This window comes from Muntiacus reevesi, chromosome 18 (assembly GCF_963930625.1).
Source record: "Muntiacus reevesi chromosome 18, mMunRee1.1, whole genome shotgun sequence".
Classification (NCBI taxonomy): Eukaryota; Metazoa; Chordata; class Mammalia; order Artiodactyla; family Cervidae; genus Muntiacus; species Muntiacus reevesi.
Window position 1 is genome coordinate 186,232 of NC_089266.1, and position 16,797 is coordinate 203,028.

At 37.0% G+C, this 16,797-nt stretch overlaps 1 protein-coding gene across 6 annotated transcripts in view; it reads left to right on the top strand.

The window, feature by feature from the left end:
* Nucleotides 1-16,797, top strand: part of HELZ (helicase with zinc finger) — a 149,410-nt gene that overhangs the window by 48,144 nt on the left and 84,469 nt on the right. For all 6 annotated transcript variants that reach the window (XM_065908752.1, XM_065908754.1, XM_065908751.1 and 3 more), the window contains 5 exons: nt 1,010-1,085; nt 3,099-3,297; nt 3,755-3,862; nt 4,895-5,192; nt 10,081-10,348. In XM_065908752.1, coding sequence (XP_065764824.1) covers nt 1,010-1,085; nt 3,099-3,297; nt 3,755-3,862; nt 4,895-5,192; nt 10,081-10,348 — 949 coding nt within the window. The remainder of the gene's footprint in view (nt 1-1,009; nt 1,086-3,098; nt 3,298-3,754; nt 3,863-4,894; nt 5,193-10,080; nt 10,349-16,797) is intronic.

A 16,797-nucleotide genomic window follows, 5' to 3' on the forward strand; every position in this document is an offset into this window, starting at 1 on the left:
GGAGATTGTCCTGCCAGTATTAAGGTCTGTGGGCTCCTCTCCTCTTCCCAGAGGAAGGTGAAGAGAGACCAGCACCCACTGAGTGTTTGCTCAGTGATGTCTCCCGTTTAGTGGCTTTCACAAAACCAGTACTGAGTTCTTAGAGCCCTTCTCCGTCTTTTTGATAAGTGATGAAACTGATGTTTGTTAAGGTTCAGTAATTTCCCAGTCACACATACAGTAAAGGGATGAATCATAGCTTTAAGGTCAGTCTGGCTCAGTGGATTTTGGCAGGAGGTATTGGCTGGGCACCGTGACTTGTGAGGAGGCAGGAAATGGCCTCAAGGTCCTGGAGGCTTGCTGCTGCTGAGCCTTGATGGCTCCAGCCTTTTTTCTTGGACACTTTGTTTCCCTTGGATTATGTAACCTTTTATCTGAATGCATCAAAATTCACTGTTTTCAGAAGTAAACACATTATTTTTAGCTCCTATCTCAGAATTCACCTTTATGAACTTTGTTTTAATTGTTAAAAAAAGGATTACTTTATGCTATGACATGTGTCAGACACCCCCTAAGGAACATGGATGGTAGTGTGGAACTTACTCCATATACAGGACTGGAATTTGTTTTACAAAATTTCCTCTTCCCAGGAGACCATAATTTTCTGATTCTGGAAGTAGTTCCTAATAGAGATGCAACTCATACCTAAGACGCGACAAGCATGCCAACACATCCCCGTTTAGGTGCCAGGGGAGCGACTGCACTTGGAGTACGTCCACCGGTTGCTGGGATAGAGTGAGGGTCGTTCACTTGTTTTAGCGGTTGTGTAAACTGCTTCTTCAGTGATTTCTAAGTTTCATGTGGCTAACTAATCCATTTGATTGGTGAATTACTTTTTTTGGTAGAGACAAGCATGTCATGTTCATTTTACATCATCTGAGATGATGTGTATGGAGGGTTAATAGTATTTCTTACACATTAAATATCAGCAAGCCTCAAATGATAAGACTATATCCTGATTACTCTCTAGGATCTTGTAATGGTTGGCATTTCCGCCCACCACCTAGGGGAATCACAAGCAGCGAGGAATATACTTTGTGTAAAAGGTAACGTGAATTTTTTTTTTAAACCAATGACATATCTTTATTCAAAGGATAGTTAATTTTCCTTCACTTTTTGAAAATAATTCAAATTAAAGAAGATAAAGGAAGTGAAGGAAGAAGTATAATGATTGAGTAAAATGGTTTATTTTCAGTTTGAAACAGAAGCCATAATGGTCATTATCATTAAATAATAAAAATCAGAACCATATTGATGATCCTTCTTTTAATTATAAAGAACAATGATCTAAATGGAAATTGTTAAGACGTTTGTCATACCAGTTGGAATAATATGACTTAATTACTGGTCTCTTGTTTATGTGAAATTTGCCTACCTAAATTATGATGATTTAAACTGAAGTTACCTTAGATAAACTGAAATAGAGCATAAAATAGATAAAGAAATGTTGAATTATTTTGATAACTTTTCTAAGAAAAAAGAAAATCTATTACCTTCACATAATCTTATATAGAATTTATGAGTAGTTTATATTTTAAGGGCTAACCTGTCACAATTTAGTGATTATATGTTAAGGTAGAAAGAATGATTAAAGTCACATCAGAAGGTTCTTTTTATAAGAACTAGTAACTAGTGGTTTTTTAGGTACAAGTTCTAATTACTCTAGATTGCTTTTGATAATGAAGGAAATTTGATATGTAGTTTTGATTGAATTGTCAAGAGTTCAGTTTTGATTTTATAGTAGAAATGAAAAAACTGAGAGGTAAATTTGAAGATTCTGGTGGCGGAGAGGTAGGATGCAATCTTATGCAAAGGACGTATAAGAAATTTTGTAGTCCAGATAGACTATCAAGCCTTCCATTTTTAGGGAAATAATTTAAAGCAATAGGAAAACAAATATTTGACTCATTAAGATATACTAAAGAGAAAAAAAATGGATGATTTTAAATGTCTTCTATGAACCATATGAGAACTTAATAGCGTAATTTAAGTTCAAATACTTTGTGTATCGTCAAAAAAAAAGCTTTAAACACACTTGTCTTTTCAAGGAGGATGAGCCACTTGATGGTTCATTTTGTATTTCTTATTGTCCATATTTTTCCAATTGAAAAATTACCTAAAACATAGCATCCTTTTTAACCCATTTGCTATTTATAACTTGATTTTCATTTTTTTTTCCTCTCAGAAGATCTTTCATTAATTTTTTAATGTTTCAATTGTTTAAAAACTGACTGGATCTCTTACTTCATAGAGTATTTAAAACTTAAGGTTACTGATCAGTCTTGCATTTTTATCTGTTTTGACTATCGAATTGTCAGTTGAATTTTCTGAGTCATAAATGTTGAGAAATCATTAACTATATATCCTTTAAAATGAACATTTGTGAATTTACCCATTGAAGAACTTAATCTATTGAAATAATTAAGATTCTTATATAAAACTTTTATTCCTAATTTATTTAAAACTTAAAGCAAATTAATATAGTCCAGTATTTTCAATGAAATATAGGTAATAGTAATGTAGAGAAGAGTGAAGGCATTACATTTAAAGGTGAAAAGTAGAAGTCTTGAAATGTTAATTCAGTGACGTATTACATTTTTTTTCAGAACAAAATTCCTAGGATGTGAAAAATTTTCCATAGGTCCTTTCAGTTTGGGAAGTAGGGCGTCCCTGTGCTTGACGAACTAATCCACTTGATGTCAGTGTTGCTTTAGAGAAACTGCTCTAGGAAGAACTGTCTAAGAGAGTTGTTTTATCACGAAGGAAACTACCTTTTCAATGCCCGTTTTTGTGGGTGGGGATGTTTATGAATATGTTCTGCTTTGTCACCCCTTATTCCAGAGAAAGAGGTCAGTGCATGTGGGGGGAGAGGGGTTGCTGCTTTATTAACTGTTGTGAATGTTCTCTAACCTCATCTTCCTCCTCTGTGATAAACAAGCCCTTTCAGGAGATGAAGTTTTGTTTTTGTTATTGAAGAGATGGAGGGCAAATGCTGGAAGTTTATCTTTTAAATGGTCCAACAAAGTGTATGATAAAACAGTCTTTCCTATTCTACTTAGATTTTTAGAGCAAGGAATCTGTAGGTATGGTGCGCAGTGTACTTCAGCACATTCCCAGGAAGAACTAGCAGAATGGCAGAAAAGATATGCTTCACGGTTGATAAAATTGAAACAGCAAAATGAGAATAAACAGCTCTCAGGCAGTTACATGGAAACCTTGATAGAAAAGTGGATGAATTCATTATCTCCTGAGAAAGTGGTGAGGAAAATAAACTGCATTTTTTGTTTGTTTGTTTGTTTGTTTTAAACAGTGACCTTGTTTGAATCTTGACTTTATTTTGTGCTGTGTTTTGGTTTATATCCCTATCCTCTGTGAAACACTTGCTTCTTGATAAAGTGTTTTGGTAGCAAAAGTAGACCCATTTACTAAAATGAAGAGCAGAACTAAGCCATTTGGTTGGAGACTTGCAGGAGTTACATTAACTTGTCTTCATTCAGGGAGTTTTATGCTATTTTGTTGTTGTTGTTAGTTTTCTTATGTCTCTTAGTTTAACTTTATTATATTTTGTACTTATAAAAAAAATGAGAATTAATGTATAAAGTACCCTACTTTGTAAGCATTTCCATCAGCATCTTTACCGTTGACATTTATTTACCATGCCAAAGAGTCTGTTCTTAGGAATGAGAGCATAATGGGACCTGCTCTCTGTTTTCAGCTCAGTGAGTGCGTGGAAGGAGTGAAGGTAGAGCACGACCCCGGTCTGTCCGTCACCGTCAACACCAAAAAGTCCCACCAGACCTGGACCTTCGCTCTCACCTGTAAGGTATGAGTTTTGTGATAATTAAACAATATGAATTTCTTTCCATTTTCTTAGAGTTTTATTGGACCTTTAAATATGTATTTTGAAAGAGCATTGAAAAGTATGTAGGTTCTATATTATAATAAAGTGTATTTCTTGATATATTTTGATCATCAAGGGTATAGTTTTTTGTTTTTTAGATTTTTGAGATAATATCTGTGTAGATACCAAGATACTTGCTTATTTATTTATTTATTTGGTGAAGCTGTGTTTGACATATTTGACATGTTGTCTTCCAAACTTGAAACTTAGGATGGGGTTCATGGCTTATAGTTAACTATTTAAAAGTTGAATTGTTTAATCTGGCAGTTCTAAACTATTGAAACAACTTGTTTTTATTTTTGATTTCATGAAATCACAAATTCTGTGATAACAGATTTTTAATTTTAGGCATTTTCTGCAGTGCTTCCTATCTTGAATTATAATGTTTAAAGTTTAAGAATGAAGCAAAGTAACAATTTCTGTTAATATGTGCAGTGGAAAAGTTTTGTGTACTTTTTGGTAATGTTTCCTCCACTGTACCATCTGCATCTTGGGATGAAAAATCTGGGAACATTTGGCTTCAGCCTTGAACCCAATCCAGTGCTTTCAGAAGTAACTGCTCTCCTGTGAAGACTTCCTATTTGAGGCCAAGGGATGGCAAATTGGAGGTGATGGTGGTACAGGGTAAAAGCGTTTGCCACAGTGAACAATGAATGTATCGCAGAAAGAGCAGGGAGGCTAGAAGTGTAGTGTAAATATATCGTTTTTGGAAATGGCAACCTTATTGAAATATAATTAACATCATAAGTATATCATTTTAATAAATGATTTTTTTTAACCTTTCTGATTTTTTTTTTTCTTAAGTGGCTTATGAGTACAATTTGTATTTTTAATATAGTATCTTAGAAGCATGGGAAAGTAAGTCCCTTATGGAAATATTTTCATTGAAGAGCCCAATTACAACTGGATTTTTCACCCCTTTGTACTCAATGAATTATTTTAACTTCCTTGTAGCCTGCAAGAATGCTGTGTCGTGTAGCATTGCTTTATGATGCTCATCGTCCTCATTTTAGTATCATTGCAATATCTGCCGGAGATAGTACTACCCAGGTATCACAAGAAGTCCCAGAAAACTGTCAAGAATGGATAGGAGGGAAGATGGCCCCAAATGGATTAGATCATTACGTGTATAAAGTCGGGATAGCATTTAACACAGAAATATTTGGAACTTTTCGCCAAACCATAGTTTTCGACTTTGGATTGGAACCAGTACTCATGCAAAGAGTAATGATTGATGCAGCTTCTACAGAAGGTAATATTTAGACTTTTTCCCCCTGATACGATGTATTAAAAGGCACTATAACAGCAACATTAAAAGATATGTATTGACTTCTAAGTATTCCATGGTTAGGGAGGGAACAGTAAGGAGAAACCTCCCAAGTTTTTGGCTCATTTGCTGTATGATGGGATTAGAATGTTTGCATTATACCCTGGTCACTTTATGCAGTCCTCAGGCAAAACTCGCTTTGAGGTTCCCCAGACTGGTATGAGTAGGTGATCAGGTCTCTTTTTGGTCTGCCAACTTCATTGGTTGATTTTATTCAGCACAGTAAAACCTTTCAGTATTAATTTGGGTAGAATATAATTTTAATGGTAATTGTGAATACACCTACAGTGTCTGTTTCCATATTCTACTGACGGTCAAGTTAACTTTGTTCTTATTAGTACATTACCTCTGAATGAAAAGTCCTAGATACTAGCTTTCATAAGTTGATTTCACTAGTATAAAGGAGACCAAGGTGCCTTTACTAGGATCTGCTTCGTGGTCTTGGGAAGAGGTCCTGGTTTCAACATGTAGGCACCTGTGGAGATGATGAATTACTGTGTGAATTATCTATTACTGCCTCAACTTAAATTTTATGCCAAGATCCAGCTGGTTAAGGGAGGGGCATGTTAGCCTGCATTTCTTTGACTCTTGGTTGGATTTGGTGGTGGTTTACTGACTCTTGGTGGTGTCTGACTCTTTGAGATCCTGTGGACTGTTGCCCCCCCCCAGGCTCCTCTGTTCGGGGGATTTCCCGGGCATGAATACTGGAGTGGGTTGCCATTGCCTTCTCCAGGGGATCTTCCTGACCCAGGGGTTGAACCTACATCTTCTGCATTGCAGGTGGACTGTTTACTGCTGAGCCACCAGGGAAGCCCCATATGAATTAAAAAAAAAAATTGGGGGGGTTCAAGATGTGCTTCTCACAAATTTGTAGCAAAGGACATTTACAGAAAAAGAAAGTTAGTGACTTTTCCCCTTGCTTAGAACACAAACTGTTTTAATAAACTTTATACCTCAACTTTGAGTAATGGAAGATTTTTGCTTGACAAAACTGATTTGGAATTCTGCTTTGAATATCTGGAAGCTATATGTTGGAAATTAATTCTTATATTTAAATTTGAAAACTTGATGTTATTCATTACTTTTGGTCTAGCAATATATGTTAGCATTAGCATTAAAAGTTGGTATGTCTTAAAAATTATCTCCAGCTGTCAAAGTTGTTGGTAAATTAAGGACATATATACACACACACAATTATACATATATAAATATATATATTTATTATTACAGGATCAGAAAATTAATAGAAAAATAGATTTTAAAATCGTGTATTTGTTAATAAATACTAAATATAACTGAGTAGAAGCATGTAAAAAGTGTGAGGTACTCCTTTGTTGTTACTCCACTGTTTAAACTTTTTATTAGCCTCATTAAGAGAACAGACAACATGGATAAGCTAAGAGATGTTCTTCTCACCTCTGTATAGCTGTCTTAGTAAAAGGAACGATGTTGAAAAGGATAACTGAAATCCTAGTGTGGGTTTCCTTTGGAATTTTGTTTTATTAAGGCCACAGACCCAGATGTTTTCTAAGGAAGAGTGTTGTGTCCAGTTTTGGAATTAGGAATCATTTCATCTCATTCTGTTGAAGAACTAGATAAATATACCTGTTTTTGATAAATTCCACATTTAACATGCATTTATGGCATACCTCTTCACCCCTTGTGCTAAGTGCAAAGAGCACTGGATTTTTTCCTCCTTGCTTCTTATCTTACCCACTGTCCAGGTTTTCTTAAGGATAATTTTCAAGTCTGCTGTACTACATACTTCAGGAGAAAATGGACCAACCCTTTGGATACTTTATTAGAATAGTAATTATACGGCTGGAACGAGAGCATTTGCTGTTCATAGTAATCAGAGGGGTGAGGGAAGTTGGGCAGCAAATCTTGTGTCCCATGGGTTGACTCCAGCCTTGAATTCTATTTTTGATAGTAACAGTTCTTCCCGTATGTTATCTTCAGGAAATTAGGCATGTTCTAACTATCTTTAAGTTTTTCTTATGAATTTCTCTTAAAATACTTGTGTAGCTTCTACCCATCATATCTCAGGGTAACAAATTCCATAGGTTTATAATTTGTCAGGATTTCAGATTTATTATTATAGAAGTTAGTTAATAAAGCAGCATTAAACTCTTCCTAAGTGGTTTTATGAATATTGATTCTAACCTGTTCACGTTTCATCTTCCCAGAATTTTTTTTTTTTAGCCCAATCTAGATTGAAGAAAAGTACTTAATTACCAAGAATGAACTGGTTCAGGCCACCCTGAGTGGTGCACACATCTGGGTTAGATGTTGGCAGGTGTGCATGTGTGTGCACGTGGGATGAAATGAGCCCCAAGAGTGGTTGTGTCCAGTGTCCCCAGGGGGAGCCTCAGCTTCCTCCTCTGTTTGAAGAGGAGCTCTTAGGACCTAATGACCTTTAAAGGTCGTTGAATGGGAATTAAACAAGTTTAATTTAAAGAAGCTTTTTACTGCTGAGAGGACGGGAGGCAGAATTTTGTTTCAAGACCAGCATGACTAGGGAAACAAGTGGTTCTTGCTGGAGATTCCTCGGTAGTCGCTGGCCCGTCTCATAATGGACACCTGAGTTAATGGCCTAGATCCGTAGTTTGTAGACTTTCTGATGCCAGCACGCAAGGATTTTCTCAAGGTTGTTCTTTCTGCTCCCCTAGCTCTCCTCTCTTCTGTTATTGTATTTACAGTTAGTAAAAAGAGGGAATAAAAGTTAACATTGTTTTGGATTTGTTTTGAAATTCTTGTGAAAAAAGAGGGAATAAAAGTTAACATTGTTTTGGATTTGTTTTGAAATTCTTGTGCTTCCTGCTGAAGACACTCATTTTAAAAATTTCATAAAATCATGGCAATAAATAGATGAAATGAGAAAAACAAATACTATTTCTCAAGGCACTTTTACCAAAAAGCCTGAATACTTTTAGCCCAAGGTGGAATGATTTTCTGTATAATTTGCCTTATATATTAAATAGGTAATACAAAAAGTTTTTTTTAGAGGAAAGTTGTACCATTTTAGTTTTGTTTTTATCCCAGTTACTTAAATGTCAAGAATAACTAGTGACTTTTTAAAGAATGGGAATATAATATTGATGTAGGCATAGTCTGAATCCATTCCTTATTTAAAATAAATTTATGAAGTATAATTTCCCTATGCCCAAAGAATACACATCCTTTTATTATGTATTAAATTGTTCAGTACTATGCAGAGTTTAGTTTTTTATTTTAAAGGGCTGGTTATTTGGGTTGTCACTGTACCATTTGTATTTCTTCTTTTGACTTTTGAATTAAGGAAGAAAAGTAAGTACATTCTTGCTATTTTGTTAATAGTATCTGATCTTTAGTGATGAGTATAGTTTTGTTTTAGGAATGTTGGTGTTTGTATAATTTAAATATCTTTTATAGCTATGCTCTAATGAATGAGTAGGAAAGGTCCAATATTAGAGTGATTTAGGACGAAAATGCGGTTAGTTTACTTTATGAAACTTCTGCTTTTGAGGCTGTTGCAAAAGCCAACCATCATTGTCTCTTGCAGAGTATTTTTAAAATGCAAAATTTCGATGAGAAAACCATCTTTGTATCTTGATGGTTATACTACTGTTTATATAGCTGTTTGATGAATAATAAAACTTGGTTCCTTTGCAAGGAACAAAGACTAGAAATCAGGACTTTTCCATTTTAATCCGTAAAGATAATTAGGATGAACTATTTTCTAATATTGAGAAATTTCTCTTGGAGGATGACTATACTTATATGTTTATAATTTATATATAGCATTTTAATATAGTAAAAGCTGTCACTAAGCAAGAGAAGACAATTATACAGTCTGCTCTCATTTCATAGATAGCACAGTTTAACTTTGTACTTTGTAGACTAATGGCTGTTTAAACTTGTTATTATTTCTTCCTGAAATTTTAGTAAGTTATAAGACCATCTTTCCATTTATGTTAAATAAAAACTGGGTCTTAGCCTAGTGAGGTGGTCAGGTTTCACATCGAAGGTGTCTGTATCCCATCCGGCAGAGGCTGAGGCGCACTGCACAGAGTGAGCCTGTCATGCTCAGGGTTTTCGTTGCGACACGTTTTACCCGCGCCGCATTTTCCCTAGAGCTAGCGAGCTCAGACAGCCGTTCATTCTGACATTGTGCCCTACTCACCCTGCAGTTTAACTGAGGCTAAACTGGATTTATCTGAAATGGCATTTGAATAGTACATTGTACCATGTTTTAATGTGCAGTTTAATGTGGGAAAAAGACACAAAAGATTTTTGTTTGTTGTAGGTTGATTTTCAGAGGGTTTCACTGTGCTTTACCACACAAGATTTAACCTCTCACAGTTTTCTAATCTTTTTCTATAATGGGGCAGGTATTGCTGGTAGGAGGAGAAAAGTGATTATCACCTAATAAACATTTGTCTTATGAAAGATTTACCATACTTTCTGCAGATCAGATTTCCCTTGACTGAAGAGTTAAATTCTAAATTCTCTTCTGTATTTTTAAAATGTTAATAACTATTTTTGGTGTGTCCCAGCCTGAGGTAGAAAAGAATACTTTTTACATGTATTCCTATTTATGTTATTTTCTTAATCTAGACCAAAAAAAAAAAAAAGATTTCTGATGTGGGAAAAATACTCTGTCAAATGGGGTTTTGTACTTTCATTTTTAAGAACTTTAGCTCTAGCATACAAAATTCTCATACTTAAGAACTTTAGCTCTAACATACAAAATTCTCATACTGAAATGCATAATGTATTACTTGACAATTTAATGTTGTGTTCCTTTATAAATGTGTTTTTTGTTTCCATTTAGATCTTGAGTACCTGATGCATGCAAAACAACAGCTAGTAACTACAGCTAAACGTTGGGATTCTTCTTCTAAGACTATTATAGATTTTGAACCTAATGAAACTACTGATTTGGAGAAGAGCCTTCTTATCAGATACCAAATTCCTCTCTCTGCTGACCAGCTGTTTACCCAGTCCGTTTTAGACAAATCATTGACCAAGACCAACTATCAGTCACGGTTGCATGACCTTCTTTATATTGAGGAGATAGCCCAGTATAAGGAAGTCAGCAAGTAAGTTACTTTAGAAACACTTCTTTCTTTCTTTTTAAAAATCTCCCCTTTGGGTGGTATTGTTCATATTTAAACTAAGGAGGGGTGCCTTAGTGAAGTCAGGTAGTGAACTGGTTGTTCCTCAGTAGCTGCTCTTCAGCGCTGGCGCATGAGCTTCTCCAGGCAAGAGCTCTGCTCCCCTTGCTTAGTACCTCCTCCAGCTCCACGTGCCTCTCTGCCGTGTTCTGTGAGTATGAGCACACGCATGGTCCTTGCTCATCAGGAGGCTTCTCTCAGTGGTAGAGCAAGCACTCAATGATTTTTTTTTTTTTTTGAAAAAATATACAAAAAGTGGCAGAGACCACATATTTTGAAAAGTAATCATGAGAGTCATATTGAGGGAATTCATACTGGTTTATTGCATTTTAATTATAAGGATTGGACTGTATAGGAACACCTCAGAGATAGTGTAGGTTCAGTTCCAGGCCTCTGCAGTAAAGTGAATATTGCAGTAACGCAGGTCACATGAATTTGTTGGTTTCCCAGTGCACATATGAGTTAGGGTTGCACTATGCTGTAGGCTATTAAGTGAAATAGCATTATGTCTAAAACAATGTACATATCATAAGTAAAAATACTTTATTGCTAAAAATTGCTGACCATCATCTGGCAGATCGTCATCTTTTTGCTGCTGGAGGGTCTTGTGTCAAGTGTTGATGGCTGCTGACTGATCAGGGTGGTGGTTGCTGAAGGTTGGGGTGGCTGTGGCAATTTCTTAAAAGGCAGCAATGAAGTTTGCTGCATCAATTGACTCTTCCTTTCATGAACAATTTTTCTGGAGCATGCGGTACTTTTTGAGAGCATTTTATCCACAGTTAGAAGTTCTTTCAAAATTAGAGTCAGCCCTCTCAAACCCTGCCACTGCTTTATCAACTAGGTTTATGTCATATTCCAAATCCTCTGTTGTCATTTCAGCAGTCTTCACAGCCTCTTCACCAGGTGTAGATTCCATCTTAAACCACTTTCTTTGCTCATCCATAAAAAGCAACTCCCAGCTGTTAAAGTTTCATCACAGTTTGCAGCAGTTCAGTCATGTCTTCAGGCTCCACTTCTACTTTCCTTGCTGTTACTATCTGCAGCTCCTTCCTCCACTGAAGTCTTGAACCCCTCCAAGTCATCATTCCAACAAGACTGTGATTGATGTTGATATTTTGACCTCTTCCCATGATTCATGCATGTTCTTAATGGCATCCAGGATTGTGAATCCTTGACAGAATTTTTCCAGTTTACTTTGCTGAGGTCTGTCAGAGGAATCACTGTCTATGGCAGCCTTATTATTTCTTAAATAATAAGACTTGGAAGTCTAAATTACTCCTTGATCCATGAGCTTTAGAATGGATCTGTGTTAGCAGAATGAATCAGCATTAGTCATGTTGTTCATCTCCATCAGACCTCTTGGGTGACCAGGTGCATTGTCAGTGAGCAGTAGTGATTTGAAAGGAATCCTGTTTGCTGAGCAGATGTCAACAGTGGGCTTACAATATTTAGTAAACTATATTGTAAACAGATGTGCCATCATTCAGGCCTTGTTGCCCCATTTATAGAGCATAGATGGAGTAGAGTTAGCATAATTCTTAAGGGCCTTAGGGTTTTTTGAATGATAAGTGAACATTGGCTTCAACTTAAAGCCATCAAGTGTGTTAGCCCATAATGAGATTCAGCCTGTTCTTTGAAGCCAGGCATTGACTTCTCTCTGACTATACAGTCCCAGGTAGAGTCTTCTTCCGATAGAAGGCTGTTTCGTCTACACTGAGAGTCTGCTGGTTAGTGTATCAGAGTTTGCTGCTTCACCTTGCACTTTTACGTTATGGAGATGGTTTCTTTCTTAACCTCATGAACCAAACTCTGCTAGCTTCCAGTTTTTCTTCTGTGGCTTCCTCCCTCTCTCAATTCAGTTCAGTTCAGTTGTTCAGTGATGCCCAACTCTTTGTGACCCCGCAGACTGCAGCATGCCAGGCATCCTTGTCCATCACCAACTCCTGGAGTTTACTCAAACTCATGTCCGTTGAGTCAGTGATGCCATCCAACCATCTCATCCTCTCGTCCCCTTCTCCTGCCTTCAATCTTTCCCAGCATCAGGGTCTTTTCCAGTGAGTCAGTTCTTTGCATCAGGTGGCCAGAGTATTGGAGTTTAAGCTTCAGCATCAGTCCTTCCAATGAATATTCAGGACTGATTTCCTTTAGGATGGACTGGTTGGATCTCCTTGCTGCCCATGGGACTCCCTCCCTCAGCCTGTGTAGAATTGTCAGGGCTTATTCTGGATGAGTCTTTGGTTGAAGGGAGTGTTGTGGCTGGTATCACGTATCCAAACAACTAGCATTTTCTCCATATCATCAGTAAAGCTGTTTTTCATTCTTAGCATTTGTGTGTTCACTGAAATACAACTTCTGATTTCCTTCAAGAACTTTTCCTCCACTTTCACAACTTTGGCTAACTGGTGCAAAAGGCCTAACTTTTGGCCTGTCTCAGCTTCAACAGGCTTTCTTCATTAAGCTTATGAATCATTTCTAGCTTTTGGTTTAAAGTGAGAGGCGTGACTCTTCCTTTCACTTGAGGCTGATTATAGGGTTATTAATTGGCCTAATTTCATTATTGTTGTGTGTCAGGGAATAGGGAGCCTGAGGAGAGCAAGAGAGATGGGAGAATGGCCAGGTGTGGAGCGGTCAGAACACACGCATTTGTCGACTGCTGTCTTGAATGGTTGCATTTCGTGGCATCCCGAAACAGTTAAAGTGGTAACATCAAAGATCACCACCACACATGTAATTATAGTGGAAAAGCTTGAAATACTGTGACAGCTACCAAAATGTTACACAGAGATGTGTGATAAACAGTTGTTGGAAAAAATGGTGCCTATAGCCTTGCTTGACTTAGGGTTGCCAAAGACATTCAATTTGTTAAAAAAAAAAAAAAACAAACAAACAATTAAACAAAAGCAGTACCTGCAAAGGACCCTAAAGTGCAATAAGGCGAGCTATGCCTGTGCTTTTACATGATCGCCTTAGAATTCCCTTTTTGAAAATAGATTGAATGAAACCTCTCAAGATTAGACAAAATGTATTTTGACTTGAGGCTGAATTTGATAGGTACATATATATATATATATATATATATATTTTTTTTTTTTTTAAGAGATGATTTTTTTCAAAGCAGTCCAGATATTAAGATTTCTTTTTATGTTAAGTTTTAGTGTGAGACATTTGGAGTTGATAAGAATAATGCTACCTTTCATTTAAGTTTTAAAATATGCTTCTGAGTTCTTTCCAGATTTTTTTTTTTAACTTCTCTTGTCCTCAGCTACATATTGCTCTGCATTCAATAATGATTCCACCTTGAAGTGAAACAGTTTCATTGTAAGATAAACATTTTCAAAAGCGGTTGGCTTTGGCTGAAGCTGCTGTGTGTATGTGCATCCGAGTGTGTCGTGGCTGCTGGCTCGGGGCGCTGGGAACGTGACAGCTGGCAGAGCAGGCCTCCTGTGTGGTTGCTCGTCTGGGCGTTGCGTTGCCGTGGCTCAGGCCTCTACTGGTTCAACCTAGGTTGGCCTCAGGAGACCCAGCTGTTTTTTGACTTTTGTTGTCATATATTTAGTCAGAAATTGCACAAAAGGAAATTCACTCTATAGCTTTGAAGGTTTTTTTTAAAGTTATCCTCAAGAGGTCTTCCCTGGTGGTTCAGACGGTAAAGAATCCGCCTGAAATGCAGGAGACCTGTATTCAATCCCTGGGTTGGGAACATCCCTTGGAGAAGGGAACAGCTACACACTCCAGTATTCTGGCCCAGAAAATTCCATGGACTGTATAGTCCATGGGGTCACAAAGAGTCAGACACGACTGAGTGACTTTTTCAAGAGGTTTAACTATTTCTAATGGAAATAACTATTTCTGATGGAAGCATATATCTTTTATCTTGTTGTTTAGTTGCTGAGTTGTGCCTGACTCTTTGCTACCCCAGCACACCAGGTTTCACTGTCTCCTGGAGCTTGCTCAGACTCATGTCCATTGAGTCGGTGGTCCCATCCGTCCGTCTCATCCTCTGTCGCCCCTGCTCCTTTTGCCCTCAGTCTTTCCCAGCCCTAGGGTCTTTTCTAATGAGTCGGTTCTTCTCATCAGGCGAAAGAAAGTATTAGAGCTTCAGCTTCACCATCAGTCCTTCCAGTGAATATTCTGGGTTAATTTACTTCCATGGGCTACTCTTCTGCCACTTCCAAAAATATTAGAAATTCTGTAAGCTTTAAAGTTGATTTCAAGGTGTGGCGTGTAACAATGGAAATATCTTTGCTAATTATAGGATGTATTTTATACTCTAGGTATTTGAGTTATTAAATCTCAAAAATGCATATTATTTAAAATACTTAAAACTTACTAATGTCTTTTTAGTTTCAGCCTTTTAATCTTTTAGAAAAATTAAATATTGGTAACTTACTTTCAGAAGGTCTCTGATGTTTGCTTCTTGAACATAACAATGAGTCTTTTGTGGAGAAGCTCTGTTTCTTAGTGCTTTTATTTTCCAGTGCCTCTGCCTCCTGAGTTTTGTTGCAGGGCACAACTGTCATAAAAGAATTCTCTTGCTGCTTTAAAACTGTGAGATTAAGTTTTCATGCCTAAGTTGTGACTGAGTGTTTGGGGATGGCAGATTCTAAAACAGGTGTAACAGTAAGACTTTAAGTATTACCCAGGTTAGTTGAGAAAATATTATAGGGTTGTAAGAATTTGTTAGGGAATAATATAAAGTAGTTGAAATGGGAATATGGTGCCTTGGAAAAAGTCAGATTACTACAAACATGTACTATTAATTCAGTGAACAAAATTACTGAGTATTCAAAGTGTCAGGTTCTAGGCTGGTCTTTGCTGATTCTGATGCAAACAAGTTATGTTTCCTTGTCCCCCCAAAGCTTGAATAGCCTTTTAAGTCTGCTTTCTGGACTAGTTGGCATTTAAGCTGAATTTTGAAAACCAGAATTGTCAGGTGGCAAAATAGGACAAAGGTACTTAGTTTGAAGAAACAGGATATGAGAATTAGAGCATAGAGTTTTGGGGGAAACGGCAAGTTGGTCATCATAATTTTAATGGAGGGTGCTATGTGGTGGAGTGGGGTTGGTGAGATAGAACCCTGTTTAAACTTTACCCACAGAGCTGTGTATCATCAGACTCGCATTTTACAGAGATTCTCCAGAGGTGGTTTAGAGAATAGATTTGAAGCCAGAAGTTATGGAAGGAGTTTGTTAACAGTCGTCCAGGTTAGCAATGCTGAGATGCAGATGATTAGGAAAAAGAGGAACTAACAGGGCCTGGTGGTCATGTGGTGGGGATTTAAGGTTGGTGAGAGAGACAAAGTCAAAGGCAACTTTTGACTGGGACCCCTAGGTAAGCAGTGCCCTTATCTGGGCCGTGTGACACACGGAAGGGCTGGTGTATGGGAGCGTGGAGGGAGGTTGGGTGCAGTCTCTTCTGTTTGCACTGAGTTTGCAGAGCACATAATCCAGGGTGCGTTTTTGGCAGTTGGGTTTACAGCCCTGAGCTGAGACATCTTAGAGAGGGTGACCTTGGTTGGTGGGAGGGTGACCTCGGCTGACCCAAGAAGAGGGCGGGGTGGGTGGTGCCTCGCTGGGAGGTCGAGGATCAGGTGGAAGGGCGGGAAGGGAACTCTGGAGAGGGTGACTGGACAGAAGCCAGTGGGAGGAGTTAAAAAGAGATGGAAAGTGGTTGCAAAGTAATAATAATGAAAAGCAAAGTCAGAAGTCTGTTCATCAGCTTTGGCAACATAGAGGTCATTTGTGAGTGAAGAATGGGCTGTAAGGAATCTCTTCTAATGACCACACATCTCAGTTGTATGGATGATAAAAGCAAAGTAAAAATTTAATTTTATATGAAAAAACATGAATAACCTAAGGTTTCCTGTTCTTTTATAAAGCTTGTGTTCTGTTTTTCTTTTTTTTTTTTTAAAGGAAGGTGAACAGAGATTATATGTAAACTGTACACTTTTGTTCCACTTTCATTTTATGACTTATATTTATATGAATCTTTAGTGCACATTCCAGTCTTCAAAGAATCAAATATAACTAGATAACATGCAGTCTATTTCTTTAAATTATATCCTACATTTCTAGTTTGGATCTAGTGGAATGGTGCATAAAGAATGAGAGAAATAGAATATGGCTTTCAGTAATTCCATGTATTACCTATATATGATACACACGCTCAGCAAGTACTCCTAGAATTGAACTGATCCTCACGAAAGCCATGTTATTAAATATTAAATTTATATTTATAGTAAAACATTTTTATGTATTTTTTGTAGCTTTGAGTATATCGTACGTGTATTTTAAAATAACTTATAATGGAACTTATAAATACTGTGACTTACTGTGTGCATAAATAGCTGCTGTTTTTCTTAAATATTTTATTAT